Here is a 23260-nt window from a genome sequence, read left to right as displayed (position 1 = left end):
GCATCAAGTCACCGACTTCCGACGATGACACCTTCTCATGTTTTTCCATCTAAAATAACTCCGATCCCTGGGTTCGGTGTGGTATCCCACAGACATGTCCGGGTTCGTTTTATGGCTTCAGCTTCCGCTTTGACTTCCGAACCTCTACCTGGTCCCGCTGCGAACACCTGAGCAGACCTGACAGACCCTCGCTGACTTCCAGATCTTCGCGGTTTTAATTATAAACCGGTGGGGTTTTTTAATGTCCGAAATCTGCGCGAAGACGGTTGCGCAATTTACAGGCAGCTCAGGCCATCGAGTCTAGCGAGCTCTGCGAACGGAACTGTGGGTAGTGTAGTGCGCGATCACAGAGGAACATCCCAGCGGCAGGGAACGTTCTACTACACATCCCAGAATGCACCCGGGCATTCGGAGTTGCGTGTGAAGTAAAAAGGAAGATTCAGACTCGTCTGCAGATCTGGAGCAGCGCCGGAGAGACAAACGATGGTCAGTTACCGAGGCTGTTCGAGCTGGTGTGGTAGAAAACACGTTCAACAAAGCCAGGCTGGTGTTCGCGGTTTCCGGTGGCTAGCAGAGTAGGTCAGACTGTCAGCGGCAGTGATTTCTGAGGAGGGCTGGAAATTAGCTTACCCAAGCTAGCAAAGCCACAGCAGCGGGAGTTTGTCACCAAGCTGCCCGCTGATGAGCGCGGTTTCTGTTTTAACGTGCAGATGCGCTGGACTCGGGTGTGTTTGTTGTCTGAAGGGTAAGCTAGCGAACTTTGGTTGTAAACGTTACGCCCCTTCTGCTCCATGAAGAGGAGGAGGAGGAGGTTTCCCTTTACGGGAACCTCCAGGCTTGCGTCAACAGCTGATCACAGATCCCGCAGGAGGTGATGGACCCGCATACCTTTCTGTTTACATCAGCATCTGCGTGTCCGGGACGGTCTCTCTGCCTGTCTAACCCTAAACCCGTCTTCCTGCACGTTTAGGTGTGAAGACATCAGCCACGGTTTATAAAAATTATCTTAAAACTCTCGTAGACGGGTTTCCACGTCCCAGATGGCTTTCCCCTTTACAGAAGAGAAGTAAAAACCTGAAATGTTGCTTCAGTGTGGGGCACCAGCGCCCAAAAGGGCTGATGAGGTAAAATACCGTAAATCCTCTAATACAGGCCCGGGCCTTTATTTACTCAGGCACATCCTGGTTCAGTCCTTGATTGGAAGGAGGCCAGAATTGGAGGCAGTCCTACATTTTAATTTGAGCAACAAAAACAAACAACAAGATTTTGTGTCTATATGAACCTATAAACACCAGGTTAGTTTATTAAAATGTACAGTTAAGTCTGTACGTACGTACGCTTATAGAGCATTTACAACAAACACCATTGTTTCAGGCTAAATCCCAGTATGGTAGCAAGCATGCCGGTAGTGTAAACACATGGTGATGATTAGGTTATTGATTCACAGCAAAAGACAACAGACGCCTTACCGTGTTAGCAGAGTGTCGTACGCAGCGGTCGGTCGAAATATCCCAAGTCCCAGGTTCAAAGGTAGGAAATAAACGATAGATACAGAGCTTCATGTTTCAATGGGCTTTCACTGGCGCTAGCACCTTTGTAGACAACAATGCTCCCCTTTTATTGGTGCATCTATGAGGTTAAAGGTCAACACACGTCTTTCATTGGTTACCTTATTATGATGTCATCCTCACTTCCTCTCATGTCCTTTTCACAATAAATCAGTCTTATTTACAGATATATATATACCGTAAATCCTCTAATATTAGCCTATATTTAATTAACGGCCGGGTATCACGTTTTGGCCGGTGTCGGAGTCGGCGGAGGTGAATAATGGCCGGTTTTTTATTGTGGCCGGGTGGAATGTGGTAACAAGCAAGTACGGGGGGCGGTTGTGTCATCCGTCTCACTTTTGATTTGCCAGTGAGTTACGTCTCCGACACGTGTTGGTAAAAATGTGAAGGATGGGGGTAACATAAGAACTGGCGGCAGAGTTTAAAATGGGTTTTTTCGTACAAAAGGTATTAAAACACAAGCAAACAGATCTCTCTAAAAGGTTAACATCACGAATTATCAACTATAAAAACACCTGGTAGAAACTTATATTAAGTTTACCGAAACGAAGGTGTTCTAAAAGCCCGAAGTTGATAAAAGTCCCAGACAATTTACTGATTAAAACACCTGGTAAAAGCTTATTTTAAAAGCTTTACTCACACGAAGGTGTTCAAAACCGAAGTCAGTAAAATTGCACAAACCAAAGTTAACCTTTACAAAAAAAACCGAGCACACAAAAGATCCCCCTGGATCATCCAAACTTTATCACCAAGAGTTAAAACTATCACAGTTTAAAACTCCAACAAATCCAAATGTGTCTAAACGAAAGGGGTTGAAAACACACAAAAACCAGGAGGACAGCAGAACCCCTGCACTGCTGCCTCCCAGACTGCTGAAGGCACAGCCCTTTTATGCAGGTGTTTGCTTCATCAGGTAGATTCAGTTCAGCTGTGCTCCTCAGCAGCCCGGGAGAGAGAAGGAGGGGCGGTGTCAGGCTGATTCACTGGAGCTTGGTGATCTTGGCTCCTGCTCCTCACTCAAGGCTGGCAGCCGCGAGGCTAGACCGCGAGGGTAACTTTAACCGTGCGGAGACGAAGAGGAGGCGAAAATTTGATATCAAGTTCAAAGAGAAGGTGCTGATTATGCTGCAGAACACTCTGGGGAGCAGTAGCAGGGGTTGTATGAACTAGTCACTAGTCGACTTCACCGCTCTATAGTGACTTGTTATGCCTGTCATCGACTAGTCGCTGTCACGTGATAATGACCGGCAAGATGCAGTCCATGGAAAAGACAGCAGCCTGCTGTCAGCAGGTGACAAGCTCCTGCACGTCGGGGGGCAACGCGCTGTGCCAGAGCGTCGGTACCGACACCCGCCGTCAAACTGACATTTAACCAAATTGTGACCTTTACCCTCTTGCAATTTAACCTTCCCCTCACCCCCATCCTAACCTTAACCAGCTTGTGCATGCAAAGCTCTGATTGTTGACGCGCTCCAGACATCTGCGTCCTGAGCATGGCCACAGTAACATTATCACATCAGGTGTCGCCACCTCAAAAACTAATTTAACACGCGATCGTTCATGTCGGCTCATTTCCTTTTATGTTTTCTGTCTTTTATTCTTTTATTTGTGCCTGATGCGTTTCGCTGCTGTGGATCGGGGTGCATCACCTGTTATGTCCTCTGGTGACGCAACTGATGTGGTCGGCGACCACTCCACTGTTTTAGCGGTCGGTAGATCTTTTAGAACTGCAGTTCAAAGGTAACTCATAAGGTGAATATATATGAGCGGGGGAGGGGGGAGAGGGCTGAAGCAGGGGGAGGGGGGGGGGGCTGAAGCAGAAACTACCGTTGTTAAAAGAAATGTGTTTAACTTTGAAAATGTGGACGCAATTTTAATTGTCAAAAACTCCAGCGAACCATTAGTTCATTTTGCTCAAATAGAAATTGAGGCCTACCTCTAATTCTGGTCATCCTTCCAATAAAGGCCTGGAGCTTCATGAGTTTGGGCCTGTATTAGTGGATTTACGGTACACACATGCAACATACAACAGGGCATATGCTTAAAGGAACTTTACGGAGTTTTGAATTTGTATGCTCGCGATTGCCCCCTCAGGCCAAAAGTGTAATGACAGCTTCAATAGTAGGCTCGTGCACGAGGCGCGCATGCTGTACGTGCACACTCCTTAACGAAAATACCAGCTGAGACAGTCCCGTGTGTGTGTGTGTGTGTGTGTGTGTGTGTGTGTGTGTGTGTGTGTGTGTGTGTGTGTGTGTGTGTGTGTGTGTGTGTGTGTGTGTGTGTGGCCCGGAGGACAGAGGACAGGAGAACGAGCAGCTAATTAATTAAATAATGTGGTTCTGTACCTTTCTCTTCAGCACTGCCGACAAAGGTTTATGATGGGTCAGTCCTCCTGCACGCTCAGATCATTCCCTTCCCTTGCTTGAAAAATGGTTCCAAAATGAAAGTTGAACCCACATCTTTTTTATCTGTGAATTCAATGCCGTTCGGCGAGTCTCAAATAAAAATTTGGGCGTCTTACTGTAAAAAAATATATCATTAATGTAAAAAACAAACTCTAAATGAACTATGTTCACATCCAGAGTCGAACCCGGATCTTCTGTACGAGAGTCCGACGTCTAACTAGGTGAGCTACAGCGCTAGTAGTGTCTTTCGTATCTGTAACTTTTATATCGTTGATGACAGCTGAAACAACGTTCAATGAGCGAAAATGGCTATTTTGTTGCTAATTAGCAGGAAATATCTAGAAGAAAGTTCTACAGAAAGAAGCTAAGGGTCCTCAGAAATGTAGCTAGCTTTGTCACTAGGCGTTAGGAACAGCGACAAAGTGGCACTGCCTCTCTCTCTGCTGCTAAAGCTACGGATAGCAAATGCTACGGGCGATGCCTGAGCGTGAACGCGCATGAAGCAGCCTGCTCGACCCGAGCATCTCTCTTTTTCTGTGGTTTTACAGAAAAACAGGCAATCACAGTAAAAATGCCAGGGCTCATTCTACAGGACCAGGGCATTGCAGGAGAATGTATGAAGAAGACATTTATTATTTCTATACATGTTTAGGCTGTCACACTTCCATAATGTCCCTTTAACAAAGTTTAAATCAATCAAAGCTTTATTTATAAAGCGCCTTCCTGTCGGGAACCCCAAGGCGCTGTGTTTTTGTAGCTGTGCAACAAAAAGCCGTAAAACACCTTAAGTAAACTCTTACCTGTGATGAAGTCATCGCTGCTAGCTGTAGCATTTTCCCTTTCTGCTCGTCGTGCAGCCGGAGATTATGATCCGCTATCCCGTCTTCGTTCAGTGTCAGTAATTCCTTTGTGGCGCACTACTTTTGGGACACACACACAAAACGCTTGTTTTTGTCCCGATTGGGCATTTTTACACCCAGTCAACAAAGTAACTGAAGCCTTGAGCACTCTGGAGGCGGACGCGCTGCGTCACACCCGCGATTTTGAAAAGTGAAGTGGTCACGCAGCACGTGCCCCGTCGCCGAGCGCTTCTTGGAAAGTCGCGCGATAGTCACAACATCACTCGGGACTTGAGAACTGGAAGCAGGAAGTGACTTTGTTGTTTATACGTGGTCACACTTGCCATCGTGTTTTGTGAGACTAATTCATTAACGGTGGCTAAGTATGCTATTTATTAAAATATTTTAAGGCCATTAGTACTTTAAAGTTATCAAAACTGTGGCTGGGTTTGTGCCGTGAAGCCGGCCACTTTTAGAGACCGGCCTTTAATTTACCCCCGCTGAAGACGAGACCGGTGTTGGTCTCTCTTCCGTTAGACCAAGCACGGGTACGGAGTAGATGGAGTTAAACACCTTTTAAGTTGACAGAACGAGGAGACAAATGATCAGAAGTCCATTCACTGTTTCGCCGCTCATGAGGGGGAGAGTCTCTGCAGCAAGTCCCGCGACCTGCTCTTGCCAGATGCTTCGGACAGACTCTCGCCGTTCTGCTGAAAACGGCTGATTTTTATTGAAGATTACAGGAATGTTACATACGTAGTTTGCCATACACACACGTAATTCTGCCATCTGCACCTGCAGACGCACGTCAGCTAATAGCCTTGTTAATGAAAGACCAATTCATCCCAAGGACATGCAACCTTGAGATGATCAGGACACATCCTGCAACATCCTTTGCTAACAAAGACAGTTGTTCTTGTATTGAGGAACTGAAGGAAGGAACGCTTTCACTCCCTTATGCAGCTGTTCAGCTTGAGCAGAAAAGGCACAGAGAGGTCTTTGATATTATAACAAGATTCCATGAAAAGGCATATAATAATGTATTTATGATAATATATAAGGAGCATAAGTGAGAGATACATATTTGTTCATATAAAAGAGCTTATAATAATATATGAAAGAGCTTATATGAGAGATATATATTTTCAATCCCCCTTTTGAACTCTTTTAAGAGTTCAATAAAGATATAAGAAATCAAAACAATAACACCAAATTCCATCAAAAAGAATCCAATAAGCAAAGTTTTAAAATACAAATACAAACAATCAATCAGGTTACAGCTTCTCATATTTCCAGCAGTAAACTAATACAAAAAAAAAACATGATCATATTTTTAACTGAACATGTTACAACATGTAAGGATCGCATGCAACTCCATATGAGGGCGAAAAACCCTAATTATCATATGTTTATAGGGAAAATTCCCCCATGTCCCCCCATTTGTCATATCTCAATTTTGGGGCGAACACCTGTTGGCATAGAGTGTGCATGCCTAGGACATCAATGATCAAAAGAAATAAAAACAACACAATCAAAAAACTCATAGAAATAAACAGTTTAAGGGATTGTTACAGAAATCACTCAATATTCTCACACTCTAACAACATCTTCTTCATCATGAGAGTCATCACTTTCATCAGAGGGTTCCCCTCCCAAATAGATTTTAGGATTGGCTAGTAACAAGGGCATCTGGATAATTGGGTCAGCAGGTGGAGGGTGTAAAATATTACCCTTGTAAAATAAATGAGGGTGTTAAATAGAACCCTTGTAGAATGTTCATAGGGTGGTTACTTCTTCCCCCTGTTGAGGACCCTTCACTGGCTCCAGGCAGCTGCAGGGGGTGATGATATCAAGATTCTCGTCCTGCAGGATGTGTTGGTAGCTTGGCACGCTACCTCGTCCCGCAGAATTGGTAGCTTGGCACGCTACTGTAGCCAGCTACTTCTCTTCCTGGTTTTTAAGTCCCTTGTTGTGTTTGTGTTTGTGTTTGTTTTTTTTTATTTTTTCGGTCAGGCAGAAGTCAGCTGCTTCTCGTCCTGGTCCTTGGGTATTTTTCTGGTCAGGCAGATGTCGGCTGCTTCTCTTCCAGGTTAGGCTCCTCCCGTCCAGCCGGACAGCGTGTGATGTCCTCTCCGTGATCCTGTATGGCTCGGTCCACCTCGGTTCCGTCCACTTCCTTTTGGTGACTTTTAGCAGGACCCAGACGCCTGGCACCGAAGGCGAAGCCTCTTCGTGTGTGTAGTTTTGGTCCAATGAAGGCTTTCTCGACTTGTGCAGTCCTTGATCTCGGCAGATAGTTGGTAGGAAGGCTCACACTCCGGCCGGACCAGAAGTTCCCCGGACCGATCGCCTAGGGATTAGAGGTTATGCACAAAAATGTCCTAGCTCTTACTGACCCTAGCCTCTGATACCTTCAACATCAGACACATACAGTTACGAACAGCAAGCGCAATTAAAGGTACAGTGACATCACGACATGGACACACACAGACACACATACACAGAGAGAGAGAGAGAGAGTAAGAATGTGTGTGGGAGAAAGAAATGTGTGGGATCCATTTTGCCACCAGCATCTCCACCTGTGTCACAGAGAAAAAATTGCAAAGAAATTAAAACATAAAGCAAACAACAATAATTCAATGAGTATAAATGATCAAACTAAAATATACAACCATGCATGGGTTTTATAACAGTTCCAGCAACACTGGAGATGATGCCTTGTACAATGAATTCTTAAGATGTCCTTCATTAATTAGAGGTTATAACCAAATTGTTTCAGGATCCTGAATTTGAATTTGAATTGGTTAATTTACTCAGAATAGTCCAATGTCTTTGTTGATGTTTCTCAAGGCTCGGCCATGCCCATATAGATAAATAAACAAACAAACAAGACAAACACAGTCAAACACACGGTCCATACACGTCTCTGTGCCCTCACACACCAAGCAAATGTCAGACTGAAGCGAAAGTGTGAAATACTTAACCTAACGCTAAATCAGTGGAAAGAAAAAATAGGACCTAAAGCGTGTAATCAAATTAATCCAACAAAACTTCCCATAACTGCTGTTCTAAACTCACGTTGCGATGTGATCTCTCCAATTAGAAATTAGGACAATCACTTTACTATCAATTCAACCAAAAAGTTTCAGGTTGTCCCTTACCTAAACTACCTGTCTTTCTTACCTTCTTTCTTTCTTTCTTTCTTTCTTTTTTAGGAACACTACTCGCACAAGAAATCCTAAGAATTAATTCACTACTTAAGGTTAATTCATAAATAACGAAACTGCAGTTACAGGTTTGTTTGTGCATAGTATTGGTAATCAGCAGTTTTTTTTCCTTATCTCCTCATCTAGAAGTGTTTCTGTGCTACTCCTTCATCTATAACACAAGTTAGTATCATCCTTAAAGCATCTGAAATTAAGCTGCATTGCTAAATCAATAACGTGATTTGTGCTAAGAGATACTCCCCTATCCTCTTCCTTTTTCCAGTGGCGCTGAATGACAGATTTTAGATCACTTTAACTTTTTATCACTATTACGTTTCATTTAATTAATTTTGCTTTTTCTCTCTTATTTTTGTCTATTTATTTATTTATGTTATTTACTTATTTATCATGCCATCCTGTGATGATAATCTTAAAGATTTTTTAGCCAATTGTCGTCAAAAAGGCCATTCAAAAATATTATGTTAAAGATTTCACAAGATAAAAATGTGAACATAATTTTTATCGAATGAGGGGTACAATTATTCAATATTTTTGTGACATTATTTTCTACGTTAGAACTTACAGCTGATAGAAAAATATAGGATCAGCTAGGTTTGGCTAGATCTGTTGGGAAACTCAACGGAGCTGAAACAACACTGTCGTCTCGGATGAGATGTTCCATGAATCATTTAGTCAGCTGGATGCCAAATTATTCATTTAATGTTTATTTTTATGCAATGAATGGAATGGGATGGAACGTTACTATAAACTGTCCGGAAATTTGCGCATGTTTGCTCGAAGGAGAGAACTGTTGAAGCCTAAAGCGTTCTCCTAGACTTATAAATAGACACCGTTTCCTTAACTAATGAAGATAAGTGATGACGCCGATGAATGACTTTTTGAAAAGAAAATAAGGCTTTACTGCATGTCCGCTGCAGCTGAGAATCCTAAGACAATAAAGATTATATTGACGTCCAATGGTGAGTTGGGCTGAAATCCAGGTTACTAATCCTATTATTTATTTATTTATTGATATTATTATTATCTTTTTTAGGCTAACTTTCTCAGTTAACTATGTTCTACAGTAGTTTAGTAAATTTTCCACAGTTCTGACATTTCATCAATTCAACTGGTTGTTGCCAAAAAGCCTTGTTCATTACCTGACTGCAGCAAGCACTCTTTTACTGGGTGTAACCATAGGAAACAGTCTCTTTTGAGCCTCTCTTTGTAAGTCCAGGATGACCACCGTCATTGATTGAAGTTCACATGTTAGCACACATGCTCCCCCTTTTGTACTTTGTTTCATCAGCAGCAGGGCAAATAAGTTTCTGCCTCTTTGTCCATCTTGTAGTGCTCCCCGTCTTTATGTTATGAGTCACAGCTTTTGGTGAGGGCTTCCAGGTTCTCTTTGGTGAGGGCTTCCAGGTTCTCTTTGTATAGAAGTCAGAGCCAAACATTCTTTGCAGCTGGTTGTGACAGGCCCACCCAGTAAAGTTCATGCCTGCCACAATGCACAGTAAACGTTTTCCTTAAATATGTTGATTGAGTTAAAATGACAGAACTTTCTCTTTTACAAATCAAAATCAACGAAGGTTTCTAATATTTAGTCGACTTTATTGACTCAAAGGTAAATCTAGACTACTTCCTATGCACAATTTTTCTGAATCGTCAAATCGGTTCTACACAGGTTTTAAACTTTAGGCACAATCTATCCCAAATGCAAGATCCCTCCTTTCATTTTTTATTTATCTATTTTATTTTGGGAAAATAACTACCAGTTTTTAACTCAAAACAGCCTAGTACAGTTTCTAGCCAGGTTACAGGAAATAATACTTAGTTTATCTGTTTTTTCATTATTCAGCGTCCCAAAATCCAGCCATTAACGTTAATGGTTCTTAAAGTTGAGGTAAGACAATTATTGGATTTTGTTTTATAGCAAGATTTAACAAATATTTTATTTCCTGACTGATTATTTGTTAATTTTATGGTTTTCATAAAGATGATCCTGAGAGGTTCAGAGCTGCTTTTCGCAGCGCCCTGTGCTATTTTTAGACTGCGGGACTCCTGTGTGTAAAAGTGGGTGGAGTCAGGTCCCCAGGCTGAAACTCCAGTCATTCTCACTAAATCTGTCCGAGAGGAAGGATCTCCTGAATACCCTAACCAGAAGCCTTAAGGTACGTCCAAAACACCGAAAAATATCCTTTCTAAAGTCACAAATTGCTTAAAACTGCATGTTACACAGAAAAACTGTGAGAGCGAGGGAGTCCAGCTGACTCCACGGCCCATAATCAGACAAAATACTTCCTTTATAACCACGACCATACAACTTTTGTATTTTAAAGGATTTTCTTGTCCTCACACTAACGATAAATTCTTTTTCTATTGTTTCCACAGTCTCTCGAACTAAATAACCGTCTAGTAAAAACATGGACCGCACCCTGTTTCTCAAGCAGCTGCTCCCTCTATTAAAAACTGCGTCATTCAGAAGATCCAGCGAAAGCAGCTCATGCAAGAAGACACACATTCACTCATTCACAAGGCACAGAGACATTCTTTGTTTGTCACAGTCTCTTTTTATTATTATTATTATTTTTTTAAGGTAAGTCAGTTCGTCACTTATTTATTCTCTCTCTATATATATATAATATTTTAAGCACAGAATTTATTTAACACTGCACTGGTTATTTTCAGAATTTAATGCTTACTATGCTTTTAAGCAGGCCTTATGTAACATTAGAGCAAATCCAATTGCAATTTTTTTGAGAGCGCTCTGAGGAATAGTTTATATATTTATTTTCTGCAGATCTGTTTTGATTTTACTGTTTAGCAGCTATATGACTATATTTCTAAAATAAAGCTGTCATTTACATCCTTACTTGCGTTTCTTGGTGGTTTTTTCCCTTTTTTCATCTCCAGGTCACTTAACCCCCAGATCGGGGTCACTCACATGCTGCCCCACACACCAATGATTATCACGCTTCTACACTACATATGTATATATGTATACACATATACATACATACACACATACATATGCATATGTTACTTTAAAAACCTTTTATTTATTAACTTATGGTGTTCTGTTCAAAGACTGATCAGAACAGGGTTGCAGAATTTGAATTTTGCGTAGCTCCAAACATTAATTTTTAGCACTGCAGTGTAATTTACATATACGAGTTGCAACTTTTTAAAGCTCTTATTTAGCTTATTTATTTATTTTCTGGTACCGCATCAGGCCTTCACACACACACCCAGCGCTGTACACTCACATACACACACACACGGAGCTCCCAAAACTCTGCTCTGCATTCTGCACTCTCCTAGTGCTGCACTTTCAATCCAGAGCCGTAAGCAGCCTCTTGCTGCGCCTCACACACACAGGCTGAACTCAGCTTACACACACAGTGAAGCTTGTCTACAGCTGTGCCTTTTTTCTCTTGATTCTGCAGCCTTCACTTCCCAAATCTTTCTCCAGTTACCTCTACTGTTAACATCTACCCCTTTTTTCTTCATCGCCTCTTCCGCTGACTTTCTCAATAAAACCTTATTTCTCGTGGCTTCAACTGGGCTGCTTGTCATATTTAAACATTGCTCATTTTATGCAAAAACAGCCAAAAGCACGCAGAAATAGCCAAAAGCACTGCTCTCTTCACACAGAAGCAGTCAAAACATTTATCATCTTATGCAAAAACAGTTACCTCAGAACATTTTTCTCATCTCATGCAAAAGGTCCTCGACCTTAAAATCCAGGGAGCTCTCTTTTAGCCTCCCCTTCCCTTAACACAAAAAAAAACCAGGTCCTTGACCTGTGGACTTTTAGGGTTCCCACACCTATGGATCCAGCCAAGCTTTATATAACCTTGTTATATATTCTATCCGCTCGTCAGCAAATAGTGTGGTCAGCCACGACCTGGAAATGGAATTTAGGACCTTGTCCTGGGCCTCCAACCCTTCTTTAAATGGAATTTAGAGCTTATTAATGCTCTGGGCCTCCAACCCCTATTTCTGTACTATTTCCTTTTCTCATTTACTCATTAAACCATTAGAAAAATCCTCATTTCATTTCACCATTAAACCATTACAAAAAAAATCTCTTATTCTTTCTGCACTTGTCTCCACTTTCTTCTCCAACTATTATTTTAGGACCTCAGCTACTATGATTCTGGACACAAAGGCTTTGGATAAATCCAATGAGCAGATTTTAGATAATAGGCTCTGCTCACCTTGTTTTCCACCGCGGTGTTCTGTGCCAAGATCTGTTCGCTGGGTCGGTTGGTCAAATTGTCCTCCAAAAACTCCTTTTTCTTCAAAAAGAAAAAATCCTGTTCGTGACGCCAAATTTGTTGGTCTCTCTTCCGTTAGACCAAGCACGGGTACGGAGTAGATGGAGTTAAACACCTTTTAAGTTGACAGAACGAGGAGACAAATGATCAGAAGTCCATTCACTGTTTCGCCGCTCATGAGGGGGAGAGTCTCTGCAGCAAGTCCCGCGACCTGCTCTTGCCAGATGCTTCGGACAGACTCTCGCCGTTCTGCTGAAAACGGCTGATTTTTATTGAAGATTACAGGAATGTTACATACGTAGTTTGCCATACACACACGTAATTCTGCCATCTGCACCTGCAGACGCACGTCAGCTAATAGCCTTGTTAATGAAAGACCAATTCATCCCAAGGACATGCAACCTTGAGATGATCAGGACACATCCTGCAACATCCTTTGCTAACAAAGACAGTTGTTCTTGTATTGAGGAACTGAAGGAAGGAACGCTTTCACTCCCTTATGCAGCTGTTCAGCTTGAGCAGAAAAGGCACAGAGAGGTCTTTGATATTATAACAAGATTCCATGAAAAGGCATATAATAATGTATTTATGATAATATATAAGGAGCATAAGTGAGAGATACATATTTGTTCATATAAAAGAGCTTATAATAATATATGAAAGAGCTTATATGAGAGATATATATTTTCACCGGCTAATGTAGGAGACCCGGCCGGTAATGGAATACAGGCCAATATTAGAGGATTTTCGGTATGTAAACTACCACATGCAGACTGCGGAGTATTTTAGGTTTCCCCTTTGACTGGCAGAGCTGGGTGGCTATGGAAGAGGCCTTCTGCAGACACATCTGGAGTCATCCACGAGGTCATCTGATGCTGTTACTCCTGAGCTGAGCTGATGCTAGCCAGGCTACTCAGGTGTGCTGTAGATGAGCCTCAGGTTGAGAAGCTTCTCTCAGTAGAAGCAGAAGTCATCAGACTAGCAGATTAGGATTATTCTGGTCTAAATGGGAAATGACCCTGATGCAGACATGACTACAGCTGATGATGTGATATGAAAGGCTATGAACCAAAGACCACGTAAGACACTTAAATGAGTCGTGGAGGACGGCTGCTTATACTGAGCCAGGATCCTCTGGAGGGTTCTTCCTGTTAAAAGGGAGTTTTCCTCTCCACTGTCGCTGCATGCTTGCTGAGTATGAGGATTGCTGTAAAGACTCTGACACTAGTCAGTGACTCGATGCGACCTGCTGGCTTCCTTATGTAGGAAACGTGTTACTGATTGGCTTCATGACCCGACCTGTGTTGTTTACTGAGTGAAGGCCCGTGAGACGACTCTGGTCCTGATGTGCTGCTTTATAAATAAACTGGATTGAGTAGCATGTAGCCGAGTCGCTACCCCAGAGACGGGTGAAGCTGTTGCAAAGGCATGACCGGACTTGATGAAGTGATTATTGAAGACATTTACGATTTTAGCTCCCACCGAGACAACAAACCCTCAGGTTTGATTGCATTTGGCACGTGTGAGGACTCGTCGGTGTTTTCTATCCACGTTGATGAAGATGAAAACCGCTCTGATTGTAGCCGGGTTGTTCAGTGGTTTATCCTTCAGGTGATATTCTCAGCACTCACTTCTGCTCTTTTTGTGAGTAGATCACTAACGGAAGGAGGAGAGCTCCTCAGAACTTCTGCTGAACCAAACCGAGAGTTTTATGTTGCAGGATTAGCGGTCCAGCTGCCCTCGGCGTGTCCTGTTGGTGTCTGAGTGATGAGCAGCAGTAAAACACCTCGCTACAACCAGTACTCCGGAGGCGGAGCGGCGTCCGCCACCTCCTCGACCATCCCCAGCGGCCCCCCCACACCCCCAGCAGACTCAGGCAGTGGGGTAAGAAGTGAGCCGGCGTGGATGAATCCATTTAAAATAAAATAAAAATAGTATTAATAATATTAAAAGAAAGCCAGATTTAAATGTTGATGTCATAATTTTGCTGTTTGGTCCTTCAGCTGTTAGAAACTGTGCAGACTTACGTCTCAGAGCTTTGTTCTTGCAGCTTCATGATGAAACCACCAGAACATTTGAGTTTTCATTTAGTGAAACTAGAACTTTTATCAGCTTTGACTTTTTCTCACTAAATCAGAAAGTTGTCGGAAACCAAATCTGCGTTTTTCCTCCCGAAGACTTGACTTTAATCTCAGAGTTTGGGAGATTGCCTCTGATTTTTGGCCCCAGCCCGGTTGGTCCCTGTTTTGGTGTTAATGAGAGATAAACGCAGACCTGGTCGTGGTTCTGGTGACATCACTCACCACAGCCGTGTCAGTGGGTGAAGCGGTCGTCTTCCTGTCTCCTCGCTGCAGGGCAGGATGGAAGCTGCGTTCGGCCCAACCTTCTCAGCCGTGGTGACTGGAGCTAAAGGTGACAAAGGTCATCCCCCCTTTGGTTCGTCCGTCTCGGTCCCGAGTCCCTCTCTTACTGTGTCTTCTCTGATGTTCTCAGCTGAGGGAGCCGGTACCTACAAACAGCACAGAAGAACGCCCTCCTCCTCCAGCACGCTCACCTACTCCCCTCGTGATGACGATGATGGGATGGTAAGAGCCTCTCGCTGCCGTAGGAACGTTGCATCTCCAGATTAAATGTGATGAAAGTTTTTTCTGCTTTCCTCCTCCACTCAGCCTCCCATCGGCACTCCGCGGAGGTCCGACTCGGCCATCTCAATCCGGTCTCTCCATTCTGAGTCCAACATGTCTCTGCGCTCCACCTTCTCCCTCCACGAGGAAGAGGAGGACATGGTGTGTGTCAGCGTCGAGGCAGGCGTGTGTGTGTGTGTGTGTGTGTCGTTGTCAGAAACACTCATCTTGCTTCTGTGGCAGGAGCCCCAGGTGTTTGCTGAGCAGCCTTCAGTCAAACTCTGCTGCCAGCTGTGCTGCAACGTCTTCAAGGACCCCGTCATCACCACGTGCGGGGTGAGTTTCTCCTACTTTATGCGTGGTTCTCGTCCAGCCGCTCCGGTGGTTTTCCTGCTCCAACGCCAAACACCCAGTGGAAGTCCGGTCTTAGTAAAGTCTCACATTTAACCATCCAGTTTGAGTCCAAATGTTTGAAAAACACATGCAGACTTCTCCGTGTGAGATCTCGTATTTATTCACTGCTTCTTCCCTCTAACCGGCTCTGGGGTTTGACGTGAGCCTGCTCGTGCTGATGAAACACCCTCGACCCGTTTCTGTTGTCCAGCTTGCTGCAGCAGTTTGTGTCCTTTTCTGTCCGTCTGCCACCAAAAACCGTCGTTGGGCATCTGTAGCGTTTTTAAAATAACCTTTATTTATGGAAAAATGCGTTAAGTCTCCTGTTTCCTCCTGTTGCAGCACACCTTCTGCAGACGCTGTGCCTTGACTTCAGGTGAGTCTGTTGCACGTTTCCACTAAAGAGGCTCTGGTGATGGAGCTGGCTCCTGTTTGAGACAGTGCACCGGGCTTCCTACAGCTAGAGGGCAAACTGGTGTTTTTACAGGAGCGGACGATGTGCTCGGTCCTAGTTTAACCCTAACTGCATAACTTGTTATTCCCACTCATCTGACCATGTTAAATGGATAATTTCCAGTTTGGCTTGCTTTTAGCACCCCCCAGTGTCTGTTAGTCAAAGCAAAGTGAACGTTTGTCGTTTAACACCTTCATCTAACAGCTGAAACGTCTCCCAGCCTTCATTAGTGTCTACAGGAGCGGTTCATCTCTACATCTAACAGCTGAAACGTCTCCCAGCCTTCATTAGTGTCTACAGGAGCGGTTCATCTCTACATCTAACAAATCAGCTGTGCTCCTGATCTAAAACATCCAGGAAATGTGCTGGAAGCAGACTGCAGCGCTAGCATGTCAGCTTCATTTTACTAAGTCCAACACGAGGCAGCCGCCACTCTGAAGTTGCAAGTGCAGTATTCTGGCCACAGAGAGCTGTGGAGGATTGTAAAGGGCCGTTTTAGCACACATTGGCTCAAGAACATGATTTAAAACATGGAAAAGTTGCATGGTATGAGATGTAGTGGCCCCGCCCACCTTGACCTGTGACCTTGTATGGGAGGGAGAGAGCAGAGCATGCGTCAGACAGCAGAGCTAACCATTAGCATTAGCAACTCCATAACATGGCGGAACAGGTTCAGGTGTGTGTTATTTGTGGGGATAAAACATCATCGTTGAATTTTTGACCCACGGAAAAACGAAGGCAGTGGCTGTGAGCCAATCAGAGGAGAGTGTTCTTGCATGTCACGAATATTAACGAGTAAGGCTCCAGATTATGCACGGGTGTTTTTTAATACATCATCTCAGGTTTATGGTACTGGACGTATTCTCAGCTGTTGCAGAGCTTTCCTCCACTCACTAGGTGTTTGTTCATACCGAGACCTCTGCAGAAACGAGAGCGTCACACTTACCCGAGTAACAACGAGACCAGCTCCTTCACACTTACCCGAGTAAAAACGAGACCAGCTCCTTCACACTCGCCCGAGTAAAAACGAGACCAGCTCCTTCACACTCACCCGAGTAAAAACGAGACCAGCTCCTCACCCGAGTAAAAACGAGACCAGCTCCTTCACACTCACCCGAGTAAAAACGAGACCAGCTCCTTCACACTCACCTGAGTAAAAACGAGACCAGCTCCTTCACACTCGCCCGAGTAAAAACGAGACCAGCTCCTTCACACTCGCCCGAGTAACAACGAGACCAGCTCCTTCACACTCTCCCGAGTAAAAACGAGACCAGCTCCTTCACACTCGCCCGAGTAACAACGAGACCAGCTCCTTCACACTCTCCCGAGTAAAAACGAGACCAGCTCCTTCACACTCGCCCGAGTAAAAACGAGACCAACTCCTTCACACTCACCCGAGTAAAAACGAGACCAGCTCCTTCACACTCATCCGAGTAAAAACGAGACCAGCTCCTTCACACTCGCCCGAGTAAAACCGAGACCAGCTCCTTCACACTCGCCCGAGTAAAACCGAGACCAGCTCCTTCTGCCGTTCAGCTGTGGAACCAGCTGGGTAGAAGACCTCCATGATGACTTTACTGATGTGCCTCCTCACAGCAGAGGTGTGGACTCGACTCATTATTTAATGACTTCTGACTTGACTTGATAAAATCTATAAAGACTTAAGACTTGACTCGGACTTGAACGCCAATGACTTGTGACATGAATTGACTTGCATCTGTTGACTTGACGATGACTTGTGCATCTTTAGCTTTAAGAGTCTTTATTTCTGGGAGTTATTTATCATCATTGTCATTAAATTGAAGTTGAACAGATGACTTGATTATGACTTGAAAATTCAAAATGAAGTACTTGGACTTGACTTGGACTTGGTTGTCTTTGACTTGGACTTGACTCCAGACTTGACTGGAAAGACTTTTGACTTTTTTGTGACCTGTAAAGCAGTGACTTGGTCACACCTCTGCCTCACAGACAAGTGCCCTGTGGATGCTGCCAAGCTGACCGTCGTGGTGAACAACATCGCCGTCGCCGAGCAGATCGGAGAGCTGTTCATTCACTGTAAATATGGCTGCAGAGCTACGAGCAGCGGCACGGGTGGAGCTGCGGCGTCGGCGACCTCCATGGCGGGGAAACCCAGCGTGTTCGAGGTGGACCCGCTGGGCTGCCCCTTCACCATCAAGCTGTCCACACGCAAGTAGGAGCCCCGCGCCCACGGCCGGTGTCACGGCGCGCTAAACGATGCTGGACTGATTCTGTGTCGTTCCTGTGCAGAGAACACGAGGCCACGTGTGAGTACAGACCGGTCCGGTGCCCCAACAACCCCTCCTGCCCCCCCCTGCTCACCATGAACCTGGAGGCTCACCTCAAGGAATGTGAGCACATCAAATGTCCTCACTCCAAATACGGGTCGGTCTTTAAAGTTCTGTTACTCTCTGCTGCTGATGAGATCAGCTGATTTACCTACGCCCGTCTGCTCCGTGCCTTCTCGCCCACAGCTGCACCTTCATAGGGAACCAGGACACGTACGAAACCCACCTGGAGGTTTGCAAGTTTGAGGGCCTGAAGGAGTTTCTGCAGCAGACGGATGACAGGTGGGCTTTACCTGAGAGCGTGGTTCCTGTTTCGGGCTGTTTTACCTCCACTGACCCGGAGACGTTCTGCTAAACGCGTGTCCTTGAATGTTGAACGTTTAGGTTCCACGAGATGCAGCTGACTCTGGCGCAGAAGGACCAGGATATCGGTTTTCTGCGCTCCATGTTGGGAAAACTCTCGGAGAAGTTGGACCAGCTGGAGAAAAACCTGGAGCTGAAATTTGGTGAGATGGGAAGCTGCTCCCGGAGCCTAGTCTATACGCGTGTCTGCGGGGGGGGTGGAGACGGGCTCAGTTGTTGTTACTACACAGCGCATGCGTATGATTGGTCGGGACGCCGCTCCCTTCACCGCCATTAGAAGGTTATCTAGCGGTAGACACAGAGCAGATCGGAGAACGGTGCGAGCGTTCGTACGACCGTGACTGGAGGAGTACAAAGGTCCGCGGCAGGGTTTTCGTTAGGAAACGACCGGAAAGGTGGTTTCGAGGTAGAGGAGACGGGCGTGTCTGGCTGGGATGGTGGCAGGACACCCCAGAAATGTGCTACTGCCTCTGTTGTCCTGTTGCAGCACGCCCGGATGACGGAGACGTCTCCACGCCTGAGCTCACAGGGACGTACGTATAAACCACAGCGTCGTCGTCTTCAGGTCAAATTTCATGTTTCTGACTGGTTTCTGTACACGCTGCCCCGGATGTGTGGAGCTAGACCATCCTCGTGTTTTACACCAGCAGACTTTTTAAACGACCCCGATTAAGCAGTCAGAACCGGTTTTGTACGTGAACGGAGACGGGGACGGTGAGGTCCTGCTTTTATTGGCTGGGGAGGACGTGAGTAACCCTGTGCCTGTTTTAAGACATGCTGGATGAGAACCAGAGTAAACTCAGCGAGGACCTGATGGAGTTTCGGAGAGATGCCTCCATGCTTAACGTGAGTGCGTCTGAGCACCTTCCAGAGAAAGCGGTCACATGCACTTATTCTAAACATGGACGTGTGTCTGCAGGACGAGCTGTCTCACATCAACGCCAGACTCAACATGGGGATCCTGGGCTGTAAGTAGCCGTCTGTCCTGGAGCTGACGGACCTCTGTGGACGGCCGCCTTCCTCTCTAATGTAGCTGCACCTGTTGTTGTGTTTCTGCTCAGCCTACGACCCACAGCAGATCTTCAAGTGTAAGGGAACGTTTGTGGGACACCAAGGTCCTGTCTGGTGTCTCTGCGTCTACTCCACTGGAGACCTGCTCTTCTCCGGGTCGTCAGACAAGACCATTAAGGTAGAGTCCAAAACACTGCTGCTGTTGGGTTGTGGACAGCAGGGCGGGTGAAACGACCTAAAACTGACACTGTGTGTGTGTGTGTGTGTGTGTGTGTGTGTGTGTAGGTGTGGGACACCTGCACCACCTACAAGTGTCAGAAGACCTTGGAGGGTCACGATGGCATCGTGCTGGCTCTGTGTATCCAGGGGTAACACAAACACAGCCTGTTCTGGGGATGCTCGCTCTCCTCCTCGTTTGACCTGCTCTGTTTCTGTCTCCATAGCAACAAGCTGTACAGTGGCTCTGCAGATTGCACGATCATTGTGAGCAACGGCCTCCTCTCTCCACTTTGCTGTTTCAGCTGTAATCATTCGCCTGAGCTGCGGACGGTTTTGTCTCCTGTGCAGGTGTGGGACATCCAGACTCTGCAGAAGGTCAACACCATCCGTGCTCACGATAACCCAGTATGCACACTGGTCTCCTCCCACAACATGCTGTTCAGCGGCTCCCTCAAGGCCATCAAGGTAGAGCCAGCACTGATTCTAACCCCGCCCCCACTTAGTGACATCATCACCCTTACCAGTTCCCCGGCTCAGATCTCTTCTCTGGGATGACGGTCCTGCTGTTGCCTTTAGAGTCCGCCACCCGCCACCCTGTACGCATTCAGTGTAGCACCACGACTCGCCCCTCCGAACCACGCCCGAAGCTGCAGACCGTGAGTTCTGCAGCAAGTGTGCACGTGTGGTGCTCGTGTCTGGCAACACGACTCGGCAGCGTGCTGAAGGAGTTTCGGCCAATCAGAGAAAAACAATTATAGCGCAACACCCCTCCTCTCTCCGTCCTCCGGTTCCCACTCGCTGCTGCTGAGTGAGCTTGAAAAGGTGAAGTGTGTGTTTTGCAGACTGCCGGCACGTGCAGAACACAAAAAGCGTTGAAAGATGGTGGCCATCTGTTCATCACGCCAGTGATCCGACACACGTAGAACGTTTGCTGCAGACCACGCAGGACCAAGCAAGATGGCTCTTGTGTTGTTTTTATTATAAAATCAAGTTCCAGAGGTGTGGACTCGAGTCACTCGACTTGGACTCGAGTCATTATTTTAATGACTTCTGACTAGACTTGATAAAATCTATACACACTTGCGACTTGAATCGACTTGCATCTGTTGACTTGATGACTTGAGCGTATTTGATATTTCATCACAAAAGTGACCCGACATGGACAGAAATCATAAATCCTTCTTGGTTCTGCTGGATGCAGCAGAACTTTCTGCTGTTTCAGCGAGTCAGCGAAGCTTTACGAGTCTTTATTTCTGGGATTTATTTATTATCGTCGTCATTAAAATAAACTCGGACAGATGACTTGATTATGACTTGAAAATTCAAAGTTATGGACTTGGACTTGACTTGGACTTCCACATCATCGACTTTGGACTCAACTTGGACTTGGTTGTCTTTGACTTGAACTTGACTCGAGACTTGACTGGAAAGACTTGTGACCTGCAAAGCAGTGACTTGGTCACACCTCTGTCAATTCTCAGCCGGTGAAAGGGAAATTACAGCGTGGAAAGCAATGGAGTCTAAAAAACACCACACAAGTCGCACTCGAAAATTTATGACTCGGTTGGCAGGTCTGTCACTGGTATTGGTCTTTCCTGTGTGTGTGTGTGTGTGTGTGTGTGTGTGTGTGTGTGTGTGTGTGTGTGTGTGTGTGTGTGTGTGTGTGTGTGTGTGTGTGTGTGTGTGTGTGTGTGTGTGTGTGTGTGTGTGTGTGTGTGTGTGTGTGTGTGTGTGTGTGTGTGTGTGTGTGTGTGTGTGTGTGTGTGTGTGTGTAGGTGTGGGACATTGTTGGGACAGAGCTGAAGCTGAAGAAAGAGCTCACTGGTCTGAACCACTGGGTCAGAGCGCTGGTAGCCTCCCAGAACCACCTGTACAGCGGCTCCTATCAGACCATCAAGGTTCGTCCAGTTTAACCTGCTAATGAAGATAACCACATGCTGGGATCTGTGAGGTGGTAGTACGAGTCCAACTCCCTCATCTGCTGAACCTCTCAGTGGTCACTAAAGTGGAGGCTTCCACGTGGCGGGCTGCTGTTGCTGTAGCGTAACGGGGAGGGTACCTGCTCTAAAGCGCTGTTCACACATCTCTTCTCTGTCAGATTTGGGACATCCGCTCCCTGGAGTGTGTCCATGTCCTCCAGACCAGCGGGGGCAGCGTCTACTCCATCGCCGTCACCAACCACCACATCGTCTGTGGCACCTATGAAAACCTGATTCATGTAAGAAGGTGCTGGTCTGTAGTCGACCATGCTGCTGGTGCACTGGTGTGGTAACCACAACCTGTTCCAACCCAGTGAAGCGCGGTAAGACGTGTGTGTGTGTGTGTGTGTGTGATCTCCAGGTGTGGGACATTGAGACTAAAGAACAAGTGCGAACCCTAACGGGTCATGTGGGGACAGTCTATGCTCTGGCTGTCATCTCTACCCCAGACCAAACTAAAGTGTTCAGCGCCTCCTACGACCGCTCCCTCAGGGTGAGTACTGTGTGTGTGTGTGTGTGTGTGTGTGTGTGTGTGTGTGTGTGTCTGTTTGTGTGTGTGTGTGTGTGTCTGTGTGTGTGTGTGTGTGTGTGTGTGTGTGTGTGTGTGTGTGTGTGTGTGTGTGTGTGTGTGTGTGTGTGTGTGTGTGTGTGTGCGTGCGTGCGTGCGTGCGTGTGTGTGTGTGTGTGTCCTTTGAGGTAACACCCTCCCTGTCGGCGCTGCAGGTGTGGAGCATGGACAACATGATCTGTACCCAGACTCTGCTGAGGCACCAGGGCAGTGTAACGGCGCTGGCGGTCTCCAGGGGGCGCCTGTTCTCCGGAGCTGTGGACAGCACCGTGAAGGTAAATCAGTCAGCTGGTGTTAAAATGGTGTCTGATTATTATAAAAGGTGTTTATGTGATCCTGTTCTGTAGTTTCTGGATGTGTGTCTGATAACGGTAGTCATGGGGAGGGTCAGGTTTCCCCGACATCAGAGACCAGTGACAGTTTTCTGAGCTGTACCTTTTTGTCCCCCCCCCCCCCCCCCCCAGGTGTGGACATGCTAAGCCAGCAGGTGGTTCTGCAGGTGTCCATCCTCACAGGATCTCTCTGCACCTATCTCTTTGATTGTGACTCTCTCTCCGATGGCCTCATCACCAGTGCATTTTCACACACGTCAGGATAAGCTGCCTTACAGTCGCCCTAACTAGACACCCACCTGCCTCCTTCACAAACTGCTGCCAGTGAACAACTCTGCTAACGATGCCTGAAGCTTCACGTTGGAAGACTGCTCTCCCTCCCAATACTTGGTTTCTTCTTCGTGACTTTACTGTAAACGTTTGAGGCTGGATGACCCGAGATGTCGAGTCGAGTCGCAGCCGAGTGGCGTGGTCGGCTTCACGAGTTCCAGACTCTTAACGAGCTTTCAGCTGAACTCTGGTGTGCACCAAGGACTTGTGCTCAGACTGGACTTTTCTAACTCTCCACTGTAGTTCTAGATGCATTGTGGTTGTCACCTCAGTCAGTTTGGTTAACGCGGCCTTTATAAATCTAACTTTATTAAGCAAAGCCTTTAAGACAGTGACAAATCTATACATGTAACGTTTTATATCAGTGCCATGAC

The 23260-nt window shown here is 45.9% G+C and overlaps 1 protein-coding gene across 4 annotated transcripts; it reads left to right on the top strand.

The window, feature by feature from the left end:
- Window positions 1–363: 363 nt before the first annotated feature.
- On the top strand, window positions 364–22923 carry traf7 (TNF receptor-associated factor 7). Of its 4 annotated transcripts, none has more exons than XM_054750880.2 (22): window positions 364–486; window positions 14025–14188; window positions 14659–14716; window positions 14798–14889; window positions 14974–15090; window positions 15172–15264; window positions 15664–15697; window positions 17747–17969; window positions 18047–18181; window positions 18271–18366; window positions 18469–18590; window positions 19220–19293; window positions 19367–19415; window positions 19509–19636; window positions 19744–19826; window positions 19902–19941; window positions 20026–20142; window positions 21453–21575; window positions 21776–21895; window positions 22018–22149; window positions 22380–22499; window positions 22689–22923. In XM_054750880.2, exons 2-22 carry the CDS (start codon window positions 14072–14074, stop codon window positions 22701–22703), a joined length of 2088 nt encoding a protein of 695 aa, XP_054606855.1. In that variant the 5' UTR covers window positions 364–486; window positions 14025–14071; the 3' UTR covers window positions 22704–22923. The 4 variants fall into 4 exon arrangements, with proteins under 4 accessions (XP_054606855.1, XP_054606854.1, XP_054606857.1 ...); XM_054750879.2 differs by having other exon boundaries at window positions 14659–14725; XM_054750882.2 differs by lacking the exon at window positions 364–486 and having other exon boundaries at window positions 14057–14188; window positions 14482–14716.
- The last annotated feature ends 337 nt before the right edge of the window (window positions 22924–23260 follow it).

This window comes from Nothobranchius furzeri, chromosome 12, assembly GCF_043380555.1.
Source record: "Nothobranchius furzeri strain GRZ-AD chromosome 12, NfurGRZ-RIMD1, whole genome shotgun sequence".
Classification (NCBI taxonomy): Eukaryota; Metazoa; Chordata; class Actinopteri; order Cyprinodontiformes; family Nothobranchiidae; genus Nothobranchius; species Nothobranchius furzeri.
Note: the sequence above shows the minus strand (reverse complement) of the source record. Positions and strands in the feature narration are given on the sequence as shown.

Excerpts from the sequence above, each read along its gene's own strand:
- traf7 (XM_054750879.2), top strand. The coding sequence starts at position 14,072 with ATGAGCAGCAGTAAAACACCTCGCTACAACCAGTACTCCGGAGGCGGA. Across the intron at positions 18,182-18,270 it reads TGTCCTCACTCCAAATACGG|CTGCACCTTCATAGGGAACC; the intron begins GTCGGTCTTTAA and ends TCTCGCCCACAG. Across the intron at positions 18,367-18,468 it reads CTGCAGCAGACGGATGACAG|GTTCCACGAGATGCAGCTGA; the intron begins GTGGGCTTTACC and ends TTGAACGTTTAG.